This window comes from Eublepharis macularius, chromosome 9 (genome assembly GCF_028583425.1).
Source record: "Eublepharis macularius isolate TG4126 chromosome 9, MPM_Emac_v1.0, whole genome shotgun sequence".
Lineage (NCBI taxonomy): Eukaryota > Metazoa > Chordata > Lepidosauria > Squamata > Eublepharidae > Eublepharis > Eublepharis macularius.
In genome coordinates, this window is record NC_072798.1 from 20,232,526 (window position 1) to 20,248,738 (window position 16,213).

At 43.2% G+C, this 16,213-nt stretch overlaps 1 protein-coding gene across 1 annotated transcript in view; it reads right to left on the minus strand.

Annotated features, from left to right (window-relative positions):
* Positions 1 to 13,833, minus strand: part of LOC129335811 (chromatin remodeling regulator CECR2) — a 105,225-nt gene extending 91,392 nt beyond the window's left edge. Inside the window, exon 1 of the mRNA XM_054988610.1 lies at positions 13,624 to 13,833. Coding sequence (XP_054844585.1) covers positions 13,624 to 13,833 — 210 coding nt within the window. The remainder of the gene's footprint in view (positions 1 to 13,623) is intronic.
* Positions 13,834 to 16,213: the final 2,380 nt, after the last annotated feature.

The following is a 16,213-nucleotide window of genomic DNA, read 5'->3' on the forward strand; positions in this document are numbered from 1 at the left end:
TGACACAGCTATCGCTCTAGCTCCTCAATATGCCAACATATTCATTGCTGACTTAGAGCAACACTTCTTCAGCTCTTGTCCATAAACATCTTTTTTTAACCTATATTAATGACATCAATTGAAACCATGGGAAGGAGACCCTTGAGAAAATCTACCAGGATTTTAACTTTGTCCTCCTCATTATCAACCTTAGCCTGAACCTTTTCATATATAAGATTTGTTTCCTGGATACCGCAATGATATATAAACATTGCCTTTATTCTGGAAGCCCACTTATGGCTACATATACCTTTGTACTTTCAACTACCACTCACTGAACCCCTTGCAATCCATTGCTTACAGCCAAGCTCTGCAACTGCATTTATTCCAGTCTCTTGAATGAGGGACTTCCACTTGAAGGATTTGCACCAGACATTCTTAAAACAATACCCATCAAATCAAGTGAAAACACAGACCGATGTGGCAAGGCTGGTACCTAGGAATTTATTTGCCAACATGATTTACTAACACAGGTGTCTGAAGAATTGAGTCAAATTGAGGCGACAAGGGATAAAGTTCTAGGACAACTAGGCAAACTGAAAAGTATTAAGCCTACTCGTCCAGATGGCATAGACTTGCGGGTTCTCAAGGAATTCAAATGTGAAATCCTTAATCTACTAAACAATATATGTTACCTTACTGCTAAAATTGGCCTTTATGCCAGATGACTGCAAAGTAGCAAATGTCACACTGATGGGGCCCCCAGAGGGGATCCAGAGAATTACAGGTCAGTTACGCTAACATTTGTTCCAGTAAATTAGTAGAAACTGCTATTAAAAATAGAATTATTAAGCACATCATTGATAAAAGCCTCTTGAGGGAAAATCAGCAAGGCTTATGCAAAAGGAAGTCCTGCCTCATCAACCTTTTGGAGTTCTTTGAGCAAGTTAATAAGCATGTGGGTAAGGGTGATCCAATGGACATTATACACTTGAACTTCTAAAAGGCTTTTGGAAAGGTCTTTCACCAAAGACTTCTATGTTTATTACTCATAGGATAAGAAGATGGGTCTGCTTATGGATTAAGAGTAGATTAAAGGAGAGGAGCAGATAGGAATAAATGGACAGCTCTTGCAGTGAAGGGAAGAGAACAATGGCGTTCTACAAGGATCAGATTAGGACCAGTGCTATTTGATTTGCTCATAAATTATTTGTAATTGGGAATGAGCAATGTAGTAGCCAAATTATTCAGGATGGCAAAAGCCAAGGCAGTTTGTGAAGAACTACAAGAGGATCTCTGTAAATTGGGTGAGCTGAACACAACATGACAAATTTAAGTTCAGTATTGGTAAGTAAGTGTAAGAGTGATGCACATTTGAAACAAAAAATCCTAACCTTAAATATATGCTGAATGGATATGATGTTGCTGAAAGATCTTGGGGCTGCAATAAAAAGCTTGATGAAAAATATCAACAGTGTGGCAGTAGTGAAAAGGGCAAAGTCCATACTAGCAATTATTAGTAAAGTGACGGGAAAATGGTAAATGCTGCTTGTATAGAGTTACAGTATGGCTTTATTTAGAATACTGTGTATAGTTCATGTGGCAGGGCGTTGCTGCTACACTGTATCGGCAGCCACATCAGCAACAAAGAAACCCCACAAGCCTGTCCCATGTGGAAACCACCAGAGAAAGATTTTTCTCCCTCACCATTTACAACCAAGTTGATAGACAATAGGTTCTGGACAAACAAAATTTACTCAACAAGTAATTACATTGTGGAATTCACTGTCAGCAGATGTAGTGATGGCTATTGCTTTAGAAGAGGGTTAGACAGATTCATGCAGGAGCAATTCATCAATGGCTACTAGACATGGCAAGTTACGACAAACTCTATATACAGAAGAAGCAAATGCCTGGATACTAGTTTTGGAAAGCAGCATCAAGGAAGGGCTTAGCCTCTATGCCATTTGTTGGCCCTCCAGGGCAACTGGTCAGTCACTGGATGAAACAGTATGGTGAGACTAGATGGACTACTGGTCTTATCCAGCAGGGTTATCATGTTCTTAACAACCTTTTCAACCACAAGGTAAACCCTCATGGTGAGTTACACGTTAAAACAAGAACCATCATACCACAATAGTCCCTAATTCTTTTCATAATGTTAAAAACTATAAAACCATCAGTTAAAACCTACATTAAATAAAACTAGCATCAACTGAAATTCACACCATTAAAACAAAAGGCAATTCATCAATTATACAACTACATACCCAACAGAAACCCTGTTATGCAGCATTTTAAAGCATACTAACAACAATGGGGCACCGCGAACATTTCCAGTCTTTCTGCAGCTCCTCGATCCATAACATGACCCCACTGTGTAGATTTTTTTGATCTGCACTCTAGGGTTGACTCATCCATTAAATAAAGTGGGGACCCAGAAGACCTTGTGCAGAGCATATAAATTTTTCTCCCATTTCCTGTTTTACTTCTGTGAAACCCCCCTATACCCCCCTTTTCCTGCTTCCTTTTCTCCTTCCAACTTACCAGGCAACCTACCTCTATCAGCCTCCTGTCTTCAACTTTCCCTCCTGATGGCAGCTTCTCCTTGATGGCTGCCAGGCCAGGAAAGGGCACCACCTCCACCTCGTGCCTTTTACTGACAGAAATCAAGGCTTAAAGACTGGTAATATCATTGTGGCTGCCTAGCAACAGCCACCAACGCCACTTGTTTCTTAAAGCTACAAGTGCTGCATCTATTATTGGGAGGATTAACACACACACACCATTTTTTAAAAAAACTATATTAAATATCAGATTTTTCTGGAAACCATGGGGCATTCCACAGGTTTGTAGAAAGATGTGTCTTGTTTGTTCATGGCACCAATCTTCGGATTTAAGTATCCATAGATGCTGACATGCTGAGAATTATATAGGTTTTAAAAATTAATTCTATTTTGGTTTATTTAGAAATCAATGTTTTTTTCATTACAACGTATTACATAGCACAGTAGTACTATCATAGTGACTGATATTCTGAATGTCTATCCTGTTCTTATTCTGAATGCATTTGGCCTTTGAGTAATGTCAGACTCACTTCTGTTTCATGGCCTTTCAGTACCACTTCGTATGTATTTTCTCTCTGAACTCATGTGTTTATTATCTGCCAAATATGGATACCACCATGCTTGTGATGGGGTTTGTTCATGAATATTACAATATCACAACAAATCAGTTATACCAGTTAGAATAATCTGTTATTCTTTATAGAACCACAAGACAATTTTGTTTGTGCTGCAGTAAGAATCATTGTAATGACTGACAGCTGCGTTGATTCAAGCTGAGGAAAGAGTAGAATAAGCAAAAACAACCATTTAGCAACACGTAAAGTAAAAATATGGCACACTTCACTCACAATACACATCTGTGAAAGGTCCAAAAATAAAGATATAAATATAAGGTTAAAATAGTTGGGAAGACAAAATATCCCTTTAAAGCTAGACTGACATATGCTGGGATGGGTACCATCGGAGAGCAGGACTTAAAGAACACATTCCTGGATATCAATTTCCATTTTTCGGTTGGATTAACAGGGTGTTAATCTATTTTAAATAACCTGGTATTTTGATGCACAGAGCTGCTAGAACTGCCTGGGGGCATACCACTGGACATTATTGCACACGCGCGCATGTAAAGGTCTAATATTCTTCATGCACATACATCTCCCTCATGTCCCACTGAACTTTTGACCTGGTCATTGCTGAGCCACCTCCTCCTCTCCTCTCTCACAGCTGTGGAGTCTTGAAAAGAGGGACTCTTGAGTCTTGTCAGGCAGCTGCCTCTGCTGAAGCCAGCCAGCATGGGGGCTCGCGGCTGCTCCACACCCTCTTCCCATAACAATACCCAGAGCCTAGCCTGATGGATGCACTGCTTTATCGGAGCCAACCAGTTTCGTACATCCATTCCCTTCTCCTGCCTATCATTACGCAATGGCCCAAGAAAGAGAAAATAAAACATCTGCTTCCCAGATTCTGAGACATACAGCTGCTGATGGCAGCCCACATCTGGAAGCATCACCTTCTTCCAGTCTAGTGAGCACATGGTTTTGGACTGACAATGAAAAAGAAAGGAGCTCAGGTTGCAAAGTTGAAAACCAAAGTCTTTTTCAAGAGCTATAAAAGGTCAGGCCACAATAAAGTTCTCCTCTGTACTTTATCGTTAGCGATCATCCCAAATCCACATATGTAGGCTGAAAATTACATCCCACCTCTCAAATACCATGCTGCTTGAGCCTCTACAGGACTGAAATATTTATTCAGTATATGGTTATCACAAACTCAATGCAGATTTTCTTTTCATTCTCACACAATCAGAGGAAAGATTTTAAAATCAAATTCCACGCATGCAGGACCAAGTTTCCATAGTTGATGTGAAAAACATTAAAAGAACATTCCAACCACTTTCCAGAAAGAACATGGGAACCCATGGGACTTCAACCATCTAAATCTGAAGTTTAGGATGATGTCCTTTCCAAAGCACCTCTGTCTGTCTTGTTTTACAAACAGCACTTGGGCTACTGCTTTTGGACCACTGATAACTAACCCGTTCTCCACCTACTGCATCCTTAATTTTTGGTTGTAAGTAAATGGGCATGGGCACGGGCTGTCTGATTTTATTTTATTGTACAATGTTTTGAGGGCACATCATCATCAGGAGGTATACTTGCCTCAGGGACAGAGAGAGATAACATTCATGGCTACTCTCATGATGAAAAGGGAACCTGGGAAATCATTAGCTGATTGCCTTGCAAGTATATATTGAGATTTTCACATGACAATGCAGGCTCATAAAATGTCCCTTTGGTAAAATTAGGTAGAAGGTCATTTTAAGCTTCAGCTTCCCCCCACTGCTACAGTTTAGAAAAGTTAGTGAACATGTACATCAGGGAAGTGCCAAGATAAACTCTGGGCCTGTGAGGAACCATAGGAAGAAGGAACAATTTGAAGATCCCTACTCTCCCTCCAAAATCTGGACAGTAAAGACAGCTGACAGGAAGAAAATTGATTCATTTGAAATATGGTGCTAGAGGAGAGATTTGCAAATATTATGGACTGCCATAAAGACAAATAAGTGGGTTCAAGATCAAATCAAACATAACCTCTCTCTAGAAGCTAAAATGACGAAACTGAGGCTACTGTACTTTGGTCACATCATGAGAAGACAAGACTCTCTGGAAAAGCCAATAATGCTAGGAAAGGTGGAAGGCAGCAGGAAAAGAGGAAGACCTACAACAAGATGGCTTGATTCAACAAAGGAAGCCACGCCCCCCTGTTTGTAACATCTCTGTTAAGTCTGTTAACAATAGCACATTCTGGAGGTCTTTCTTCATAGGGTCACCATAAGTTGGAAGAGACCTGATGGCACGTAATACACACACACACACACCTGAAATCTCCCCCTCTCAGATTATACAACTAAGCTTGCTTCCTTTCTCTCACATTCCATCTTTTATCCCTTTACCTAAAATTACTTCTTTCAACATCCTGTGCTCTGTCCTGGGCCACACCCAAGTCTTCATCAGACCAGTTTGGGGCTGTGCCAGTTTGTACATCATGAGTAACCAGAGTCCATATTGGACCAAGACTCTTGGCATAAAATGGTAGAAGGAAGCAGGGGAGGAGTGAGGTGCACATGCACAAGCCCAGAAAGGAAGCTGCCTTTCTATACATTGTTCTTTAACCATAGTTACATGTGAAGTCTGACTACAGCGAGTAGTCCATACCACCATTTCAGACATTGGGATCCAGATACCACTAAAGTCTACAAGAGTTTTCCAGAAGGTACAAGAATCCTTTCTAAGAACAGGGGATGATGAAGTTCTGTCACACCCATCTGGCTAAATGTGAAAATGGAACCATTCCAGTTTTCTAAGGATCAGGGCAAGAATTTTCTGCCTAAACAAAGCTCACTGAGCCATTCCTGCCTGGAATCACCTAACTTTTAGATCATGTCAGAGAACCTATGCGCTGATTAGTTGCCAGGATGTAAAAGTCAGACCAAAGAATCAACTGGCTGAGTGGCACCAAGGAGACAGTCCTAATGCAGTTATCAACAGTTACTTGGTTTTAAAACGAAACATTTATCTTTCCAATATAAAGGATTTTACAACAGAGACAAGAAGATGCTGCTGTGCATCCACAGCCAATTTTCAACTGAACGGGTTTTGTGCAATGTTGGTCTTGTTCTATGAACTGCTCTACAAGTTTTCCACACCCTCTTCCATCCCTATTCAGTCAGTCTCTGGCCAGTACTTATTGTCCAATTAGAGCTTCGGTCAGGGCCTTTTGAGATGTAGCCCTCATGTAGAATCAATGAGTCTGAGATCTGACCTTGTAAGGTCACATACAGAAAATACATACATCCCATGTAACTGGTATAGTTCCAACTGTTTTGCTACACTACCTCCATGGCACATGCAGGGCTTGCCACATAACCTGAAAGTGGACTGATCATTGTATGATGTGTGCCATTAAAAAGAGAGGAGGGGGCCTTGGGTTCTGCAAAAAAACAAAAAGGTGGTCCCAAATTGCTGCTTTATACTGATATAATGAACAGGTTGTGTCAAGAATTAGTAAGGTGAACAATACAGTGGAAAAAAAGGAATGGGTTTTTATAGCAATTGTTCATATTATTTTTGCAAAAGAACTCAGAACCAAAACAAGCTGTCCATAGCTGCAATTCCTGCAGTGAACTAACAAATAATGTCAAAAAAGTAAATTCAAGACATTTTCTCAGTTTTGTTTCTGTCCAGCTGGAGCACAACAGTACGAACTGTACACGGGCTTTCTCTGTGGTGGCCCCTTCTCTGTGGAATAGCCTGCCTGAGGAGGTCAGAAGAGCCCTCACTCTCCTAGCTTTCCGCAAACGATGCAAAAACGAATTATTCAAAAAGACTCTTAATAATAACATAATAACATTCGATTTATATACTGCCCTTCAGAATGACTTAACACCCACTCAGAGCAGTTTACAAAGTATGGTCATTATTATCCCCACAACAATAATCATCCTGTGAAGTGGTTGGGGCTGAGAGAACTCCTAGAAGCTATGACTGACCCAAGGTCACCCAGCTGGCTTCAAGTGGAGGAGTGAGGAATCAAACCCGGTTCTCCAGATTAGAGTCCCACGTTGCTCCGCTAATGTATTAGGGACCATAGACTTCACCCACAGATTTCACCACTATGTTGCCTTACTATCTGTTACTTTAAATGTGCGCTCCTATGTCAGCCCTAGAATTGTTTCTTCAATTCTGTATTGCTAGAAGTGCTTATGTTCTGTTTCAGCAGTTCTTCAACTCTGTATTGGATTCTTGCTAATGTTATATCTTTGTAAACGTATGTTTATTTACCCTATAGAATTGTTCTTGATACTAATTGTACTAATCTCACTCTGTGTAATCTGCCTTAAGTCTCCGTGAGAGAGCACTATAAATGACATAAATAAATAAATATAACCTCTGCGACTTCCTGTACAAGGACATAGGGAAAAGATTCACTGGTGGTGTACAGCAAGCCCCTTTTTTATTCTGCCAGACCCTCTTCAGATGTTTCAGATCCCTATGGGACTCAACATCCATAGAGGAAATGGAAATGCACAACACCATCCTGCAGAGTGCCTGGCACCTACATCTCTCCCATCTTTATGTTTTCCAGCAGGGCTCCAATGCAGCAGGACAGAACAGTCCGCCTCTTCTCACCTCGGTATGCCTCTTCTCACCTCGTCACCCTGTTCTTCCATCGCCCCTAGAGGTTCATAAATATTTGGAAGCCCTCCCATGCAGCTTCTGCAATTGTCTGTCTTCATCCATTTTCAAGGATACCCAACAAGCACTACTTGTTTACCCTCTTTTTTTTTTTAAGGGCCCTTAAAATGTTTCCTGGCAAATTTTAAGTCAACTCTAAGCAAACATATTGAAAATATACCTGAGAGGTAAAATACAATATGCAAAGCCAGAAAAACAGAAAGCCTCTCCCTTCTTCACAACTTCAAAAAGAGGAGCTGGTTTGCTAAACAGCATATTAAGTATTCCCATTTGGCATATTCCAGACTGACTTACTTGGGAAGCAAACCAGATGCTAATTCAGGCTTCCCAAAGGTGAAAGGCTAGTGCAACTGCCCCTTTATCATTGTAAATTCAAGATCTTTCCCCCAGCTTCACATGCCTGGTCAGAGGGAACCTTATTTAAAGTGTCTACATCAATAGGAGGGGGAGGTGCTCCCTTTGCTAAGAAACTCTATTACTGGGATACCCTTTCCCCTTTCAAAAATTTAGCACTACATAAGGGATTCTCCTCTCCTCTGAAATTCACATCCTGATCTAGAAATTTCACATCCTATTGAACTCAACGTATTTGGAAAAGGGGCCTGCCTACTTCTTTAAAATAACAGCCATTTCATTGCTATTCTTAACCAAAGCAGTGGTCTGCAAACTTTTTGAAATGCAACCCACTTCTAACTAACTAACTTTTGGGGGCCTACTTTTAAGTGAAATATTTGGGGGGGGGAGTACTTTCAAAGAAACTCCACAACTATCACCCCCCATGGCAACATAAAATGCAGGAACCTCGGGATATTTAAAAGGATTGGTGACTCAGATATTGTCTTAACTCTTACAGCTGCTACAATTGGTACTGCAATACAGGATTTATATACTTCATTTCTACCCCACTTTTCTCACCAATGAGGAGCAAAGCCCTCACAACAACCATGCAAGAGAGGTGAGGCTTGGGGAAAGAGACTGGTCCAAGGCCACCATAGCAAGGTTCCATGGGAGAGTGAGGATTCAAACCAGGGTACCCCTGATACTAATCCAACACTGTTACCACTACACCATTTTGGCTCTTCCGAGCCCACTTCTAGCAAAGATCTCTTTTTGTATTGAGCTATTATTTTATGTATGTATGTATGTCCTTTCTCACTGAGACTCAAGGCGGATTACACACAGTATTAGCAGTGTAATATATGTAATAACTACAACTAAACATGAAACTGCAAAAATACAGGAATCTCATATCTGAACATGTCTTAGAAATATTAAATATGCAAAATAAATCAATAGCATTACAGAGCAACAGGCTGCATTTAGGGGTGTGCGATAATCGGACTCCATCTGTAAAGATTCAGGATTTCCAAACCAGGGCCAGCATCCTAAATCAAAGTTTCCCAAGCCAATTTGGGTTGCTTCAGGATGCTTTGGTGCCCTTCCCAGGCTTCAGCTGGTCTGCGGGGAAATCTCCCGCTGCAGGCCTGCTGAAGTTTAAAGGTCCTTCTCACCTTCCTGCTGGCCAGCAGCTCACCACCCCACTTACCTGGGCCTTCCTCGCCTCCCCACTGGCCACTGTGGTGGCAGAGGTGATGGCTCCATGCCTTTCCGCGTCCCCACTGGCGGCAGCAGAGGCGGCAGCTCCCTGCCTTTCTGCCTCCCAGCTGGCCGTCGTGCTGCCCAGCTGGTCGTCCCAGCTGCCTCCCAGCCTGGTAAATGGGGTGGGGGCTAAGTATGGGGGGCTGCGACAACGCTTCTCCCCCTTACTTCTGTACGTTCCAAATCTTTACAGAGCATACCAAAGCGATTGGAATACCTGAATCCAAAGCAGCTTGCCGCTTTGAGTTTCGGGTAATTCTGGAGCCCTTTCCCGCTTCAGGTAAACTTGAAGCAGGAAACCCTAATTTTTTTCAGGTACATCTCTATTTCATGGTCATTTTTTGCACATTATACAAAGGCAAATACAGATATGCCATCGAATCTCCCACAGCCTCTTTCCCTAGCTGTTTCTCATCCACCTTCTTGACCTTGCAAGTCAACCGGGAAAGAGTCCTGACCCAGAGTTTCAGAACTTCTGTTCTAGAGCAAGCTTTGCTAGAAAAATAAAAAGACAGGGAAAATGATCCTTGATGTCTTCATTCTGCCTCCAGCACCTGCATTTTGAACATGCAGCAGAGTCACAATCCATCCCAGTCATACTTATGCTCTTAGAATTGTGTTTAAGAATGCACCTTACTGTATCAGATTATAGTCCACAAATACCCCTATACCTTAAAAAGGATAAAGTGTTTGATCCTATGGAAAAAATCCACACATACAAAAGGGGAGCCAATTCCCCCACTACTGCAGCAGCCCTTCAAATCCCCTTTATGCTGTTTCTGGGGATTCCTGTACCCCAGCAGCACAATTCAGGCTGTAGCAAGAAGGAAGAGTTAAGGAAATTATGTTTCAGTGCACAGAATTTAGACAGGATCCACCAACCCAAAATCAGGAAGATGAATTATACTGTTTACAAAATTAGCCAGTCTTCTTTGTAAGGAAGAGAAAAAGGTTGGCTGTGGCAATTCAGTTTCACTAAAGGTTTTATTTTACTCCCTAAACCATCTTTGGAAACTAGATCATTAACATAACATACCACTTAATGGGGAGCACTAACCAAACAGGAACATTTCTCAACATTTCAGCAGGGAGCCATGAAAACAGGCATGCTTTCACCATTAAGTTGCAGGAAAACATTGCCTTGCTTTATAAATACCCAGTGCCCAACAAGATTCAGCAGTGAAGAACCTGAAGGCAAGTGACATTTTGAAAGGAAAAAGCTGAACAGATTATTCTTTTGGGAAGCAGCGTAACCTATACTCATTTTTGTCTAGCTAGCTTCCAGAATGTTTTCCTCATGTCTTCAGTCAAGGATGTTACCAGTAGGTCACAGAAGGCCAAACTCCTTCCAGCACTGTCACCATTTTGAGTGGCCTTTAGGGAAAGAAGCATGTTCTTTATATTCCAAAGTGCTATCCAAGACATACATATTTTATAATGAGATGGACAGTAAAGCCTCAGTATTCCCGATGATATGACAGCTCACAATGTTAAAGTAGCAATTAATCACAGAGATCCTGATTTCATCTGAGCGCCTAAAGATCTTCACATGTCTGTACACTTCCTTTTCATTTGTCTTCCAAATTCTACCTCTCAGTAGTACTTGAACACCAGCTGTTCTCCCTGCTCTTACACACCACACTCCAACCACCATTATTCTATTCATGTGTCTCCCTGAAGACTCAGGAAAGCAATCTCTGGTATTTGACAAGAGCAACTTTTCATATACATTAAAAGTTTTAAAGAGCCTCAAAGATACCATGGTGGTTACATCTGCTATAAACAGATGGCAAACTTCAGCTTTAATCACATTGATCTAAGCTGCTTAGGATCTTGGAGCATGAACCAGAGATTCTGGGAGGTCTTCTTTGGGTACTGTACCCCCCACCCTGCTCCAAGTTTCTCCATCTGATCCCATTACAATCAGTACTTCTCAAATTCTGTAACATACCACAAAAAGGAAGAAAGTCAAACCCTCAAGATCACGAAGATCAAGAACATCAGCAAAGTAAATCATATTATGTTTCTGAACACCAGCAATGGAATAAGCAAATAATCCACAATTTGCAAAAAAACCCGTTACAGTCCTAAAATTGTAATAATGCATAGATACGATGTCATGTGAAAAAAGTCCACTAACAAGTGTAAGAACTGAGACAAGTGTGGCTTTCTAACTGTAACAACTTTCAGCAGCAGGTATCTTTTCTTCTACCTGCAAATTAGATGCTGGCATTTGATTAATCAGTTTTCTGAAACTGAGCACTGGGAACTAAGCAGATTTCATAACTTAGTTTGATTGTATTTTAAATATGATAGAGTCTAGTGAAAAGAACTCCTGAAAATAACTACTTCAGAAGAAGGAGAAGCTGAAATCAGGCGCGTGTATGTGTGTGCACACACACATACAAGCTCAATTGTCACAAAGCCCTGGAGCAATGTGTAGGCACCTCCACCTAAGGCAAACAGAAGCTGAACTTCCCCCCTCCTGTCCATCCTTTTCACACAAGAATAATGGTGGCATAACAACAAGCTCTTGCATGCCATCAGGGAGTCCAGGGCCACCAGAAAGTGTGTGTGTGTGGGGGGGGGGGGGTTAAGGAGATAATGATTGTTCAAGGCAGGCAGAGTGGGCTAGCTCCTTATCCCCTACAGAAGACTAAAGCCTCCCTTCTGTGCCTAGCCAGGAGCCCTGAAAAGTGGGAAGAGCAGAAAAACTGGCGGCTTTTATAATCAGCACACACACTCCTCAAATTTGCTGGCAGACTGGGAAACTTTAAGGTCTCATTTCTGTTCCCAATGCGAGGGATGATTTACCCTTAATGTACCCACACTTAAACAAGCATGGCACAACTAGTCAAGACTAATTGCCCAACCATCTACAAACCCTCCTTTAGGTTTGCACTATTTCCCCAAACAACATCACACACCCCACACCCCCACTTCAGGTGTCCTGCAAAGGCCAGTATGCTCCATCTATACAACAGTAACCAGGAGTCTTATTGTACCAAAATAAACAAGGAATCAAAGCTCCATATTTTGATTTCGCTGGAACACACAAACACAGCTACCCCTGTGGAATTATGCTCAAAAGTAATCTTTTTTAAAAACACAGATTGTTTTATTCTGCTCTGAAGAAATGAGAAAAGCTCTGAAGAAACTAAAAGCGGCCCTTTATTTCTGTTTTATTGTATTGCACCAGAGCTAAACAAGGGTTATTCTTTTGAAAGGATTGTTTGCTCTCTACAGTTCAAACTGCCCTCTCCTCAACAGAAATCCAAAGATCCTTTAAAAACATTTGGGAGAAAAATTAGCAAGTGTAGGGGGGGGGCAGAAAAAGGATACGATTTTATTTGTGTGATAAAATGGAGGTATTAGGGTTGCCAGACTCCAGGTTGTTTGCTCTAAGGTGCTACTGGACCCGAATCTTGTTCTTCTATTACAGACCAATAAGGCTACCCATCAAACTCCAGGTGGTGGCCGGAGATCTCCCAGAATCACTTGCCAGGCTAGGGATCAGTTCCACAGGAGGAAATGGCAGGTTTGGAGGGTGGACTCTATGGCATTATACCCTGCAGAGGTTCCCTCCTGCCCTCCCCAAATCTCCAGAAATTTCCAAATCCAGAGTTGGCAGCCCTTCGGAGGAAAGACTTTCAGTACAACCCCAAGTTATTCCAGTATAAACTCACTGATTTCATTTCAACCGTGCAATCCCCAAAAGAGTTGCTCCACTCTAAACTCGCTGATTTCAATAGTGCAATCCCAAAAAGAGTTACTCCAGTTTAAATCCACGGATTTCAACAGTGCAATCCCAAGAATAGTTACTCGAGTCTAAACCCACTGAAATCGATGGGTTTAGACTGGAGTAACTCTCCCCGGGATTGCATTGCTTCTTGCATGCGCCCATCCCGGGAGAGAAGAGCGGAAACACTCGGCGAGGTCCCCCTTCTGGAGAAGAAGGACCGATAGCGAAGGCGCAGGACCGAAGCCACCCCGCCCTCTCCCCGGAGAGGGAGTTCATAGGATGAGTGGCGGTCGCTCCTCTGCCCTCCTGGGGATCGAGGGCACGGCAGGGAAGCAGCGAGCAGACCCTCCTGAGGCGAGTTATTGTCCCGCGTCCCCTCCGGGCGGGAGGCGGAGCCGCTCCGGGTGCCGCTTCTTTATCCGCCGGTCTCCCCGGAGAGTGGGTGGTCGTGAGGCGCCCCGCTCCCCCCATCCCGCCTCACCTCGATCTCGAAGTCGGGCAGGCGGAAGGCGGTCCTGAAGAGCGAGCAGAAGTGAGCGATGGCCGGCACTTCCCACCACGAGCGCAACTCGCTCAGGAGGACCGTCGAGGAAGCCGCCGCCGTTCCCTCAGCGGACGGAGCTGCCGCCGCCGCCGCCAACGTGCCTCCATCTCCCCCGCCGCCGCAGCCTCCGTCCTCCTCCGGGCACATCGCTCCCTCAGACAACCGAGAGCCCCTTCCCGCCCCTCTTTTCTCTCAGCAGCCGCGGCCGCCCCCTCCGCGCCGGCTCCTCCGCATGGGGCTGCCCCCTCAGCCTCCTCCGCCGCCGGGGTCTCTAGGGCCGGCGGGGGCGGCGCAGCTGCGGCCGGCCACCCATCCTCCGCCGCCTCGCCTCGTCCTCTCCGCCGCTGTCCATACAATGTCGAAGCCCCGCGCGCGCTGCGACCGGCCGGAGAAACAGATGGGCGGGGGGAGGGGCGCTGGGAGAGCCAGCCGGGCGCGCACGGGGGAGAGGCGGAGTCCGAAAAGGAGGGCGGGGCGTGGGCGGGGCAGCGGGCGGCTTCGCTCCTCTGAGGGGAGGTCTGCCGTCGAGCCGGGTCCGAGGGCGGGGCCTCTGCGGGAGCCCTTCGCGGTTGAGTGAAAAGGGAGAGGGGGCGGAGCCTGGAGAACTGAAGGAGGTGAGGGGGAACGATCCTCTTGGGAGCCGTTAATAGGCTTGGGAGGGGAGGAGGCGTGGAAACGGAGCGCGTGCGGAGAAAGAGCTCGGCGCACGAGGCGTGGGCGGAGCCGCTATTTATCATAACAACAGCTTCGCCCCGCCCCTTTCCCGCCACAGCTGGCCAATTAGGTGCATGGGGGCGGGGCTGCAAAGGAAGGCGTTTTCTATGGGTGTGAGGAAAAAAGAGGCCCTCTTTTCGGAGGCGGCATAGTTTGTAGATAAGAGGGGTCCAGTAATGCCTTAGAGACCAGTCTTGCTTTTCTGCTGCAGACTAAAACGACTACCCACCTGAAAATATCTGTACATAAGGAGGGTTTTTTTCTCCCTCTCTCGAACCTGTTTTTTAACATCTGTGGAGAGAAACTGCATGTGTTGAGGGGAGCGTTTTTGCCTTGACGGATTTCGTAAAAAAAAAAAAATTAAACTAGGTTCAGTGACATCTATGGCAGCTGTATGTATAATCAGTTAAGTCGTCTGCAGCTGTATTCCTAAGAACACTTTCCTGAGAGTAAGCCCTACAAAAAAAATACTTATTTCTTAGTAGACCTGTTTAGAGTTTTCTAAGTCAACAAGTCGCAGACCTCATGGGAAGACTGAAACAATAACTAGCATCAAATAAACGGATCCGTATTAAAATGAGAAGCCTAGCCCTTTAAAAAAGGTATCAAAACTAGCTATCTAAAACCCCTTTACAAATAAATAAGACCTTGATGATTACAATAGAGAACTGATAAGAGCCAGACAATGTAAATGGGAGTAAATTAAATTTGTAAGGTGTAAATTGGCAACTAATACAGGTCTTAAACTATCAGTGAAATATTTTCTTTATAATAATGAAACCTTGGAAATAAACACCACTGAGATTCAGTAGTGCCTGTTCATAAGTGAGCAGAAAATTTCAGACATATTAATGTGGGTATTCTAGAATATAGGTACATGAGAAAGTATCACTTTAAGCTGTTTGAGTCAGGGTCTCTTTCTTGTAGGAGTTGAGGCTGCAAAGGGCATTTAACCTGATCCTATATATATTTACTCAAGAGTTCAATTGAATTCATCAAGATATACTCTAGGAGCACAGGACTGTAACTGCTGTCTTTTTGTCTCCTCTTTTGCTTCTTCGCAGCCCATATGAGGGCTTTGTGAGTCCTCTTGGCATACCCCACTGGAGTAAGTGGTTTTAAAGTGCAGTTTCAACAAAATTGCTGTTCAAATTCAAGATTTATGTAGATCAGTAAACTATCCTGCTACAACTGCAATTGGAGAAAATATGGTTAAAATGCAACCTTTTAACTACTCACTTCTTGAGCGCATGTTTATAGAAGTACTATAATCATTACCATATTGGTAAAAATGAATACAGAAATAATGAATGATAATTTGGATAACCAATGGAGTAGTTTTCATCATCTCAGGATGTAATACTCTAAAATATTACCAAATATGTAATGCATGTAAACCAAACCACAGTCCAGCACAAAGTGAAAGGTAATTGTGCCCATAAGCTGTACAAATGTAAGGAAGGCTGCTTTGTGGAGATTTTAGATAAGCATTTTCTGTTTGGGATAAACTTTGACTCAGAATCTGCACTTCAGTAACAAGCTACTCTCCCTTACCTGTGTAGATGGTGCTGTGTTGGTGCTTCCTACTTCAGATTGCCATCTTACGGTAAATGGATGTTTTGCTCTTGAGAAAGCTGCTTCATAATGATCTGGAATTACTTGTTCTGTGTTTGACAGAGTTGTGTGGGTGTACATAAGCAGCTTTTCTAAAGCAAGAATATGTTAGATAAGAAATTCAGTCTTGCACAAATTCAACAAATTCTGAAATGCAACATTTAGAATTTCAAACCTTTTAAAATGTTCTCTTTTGAAT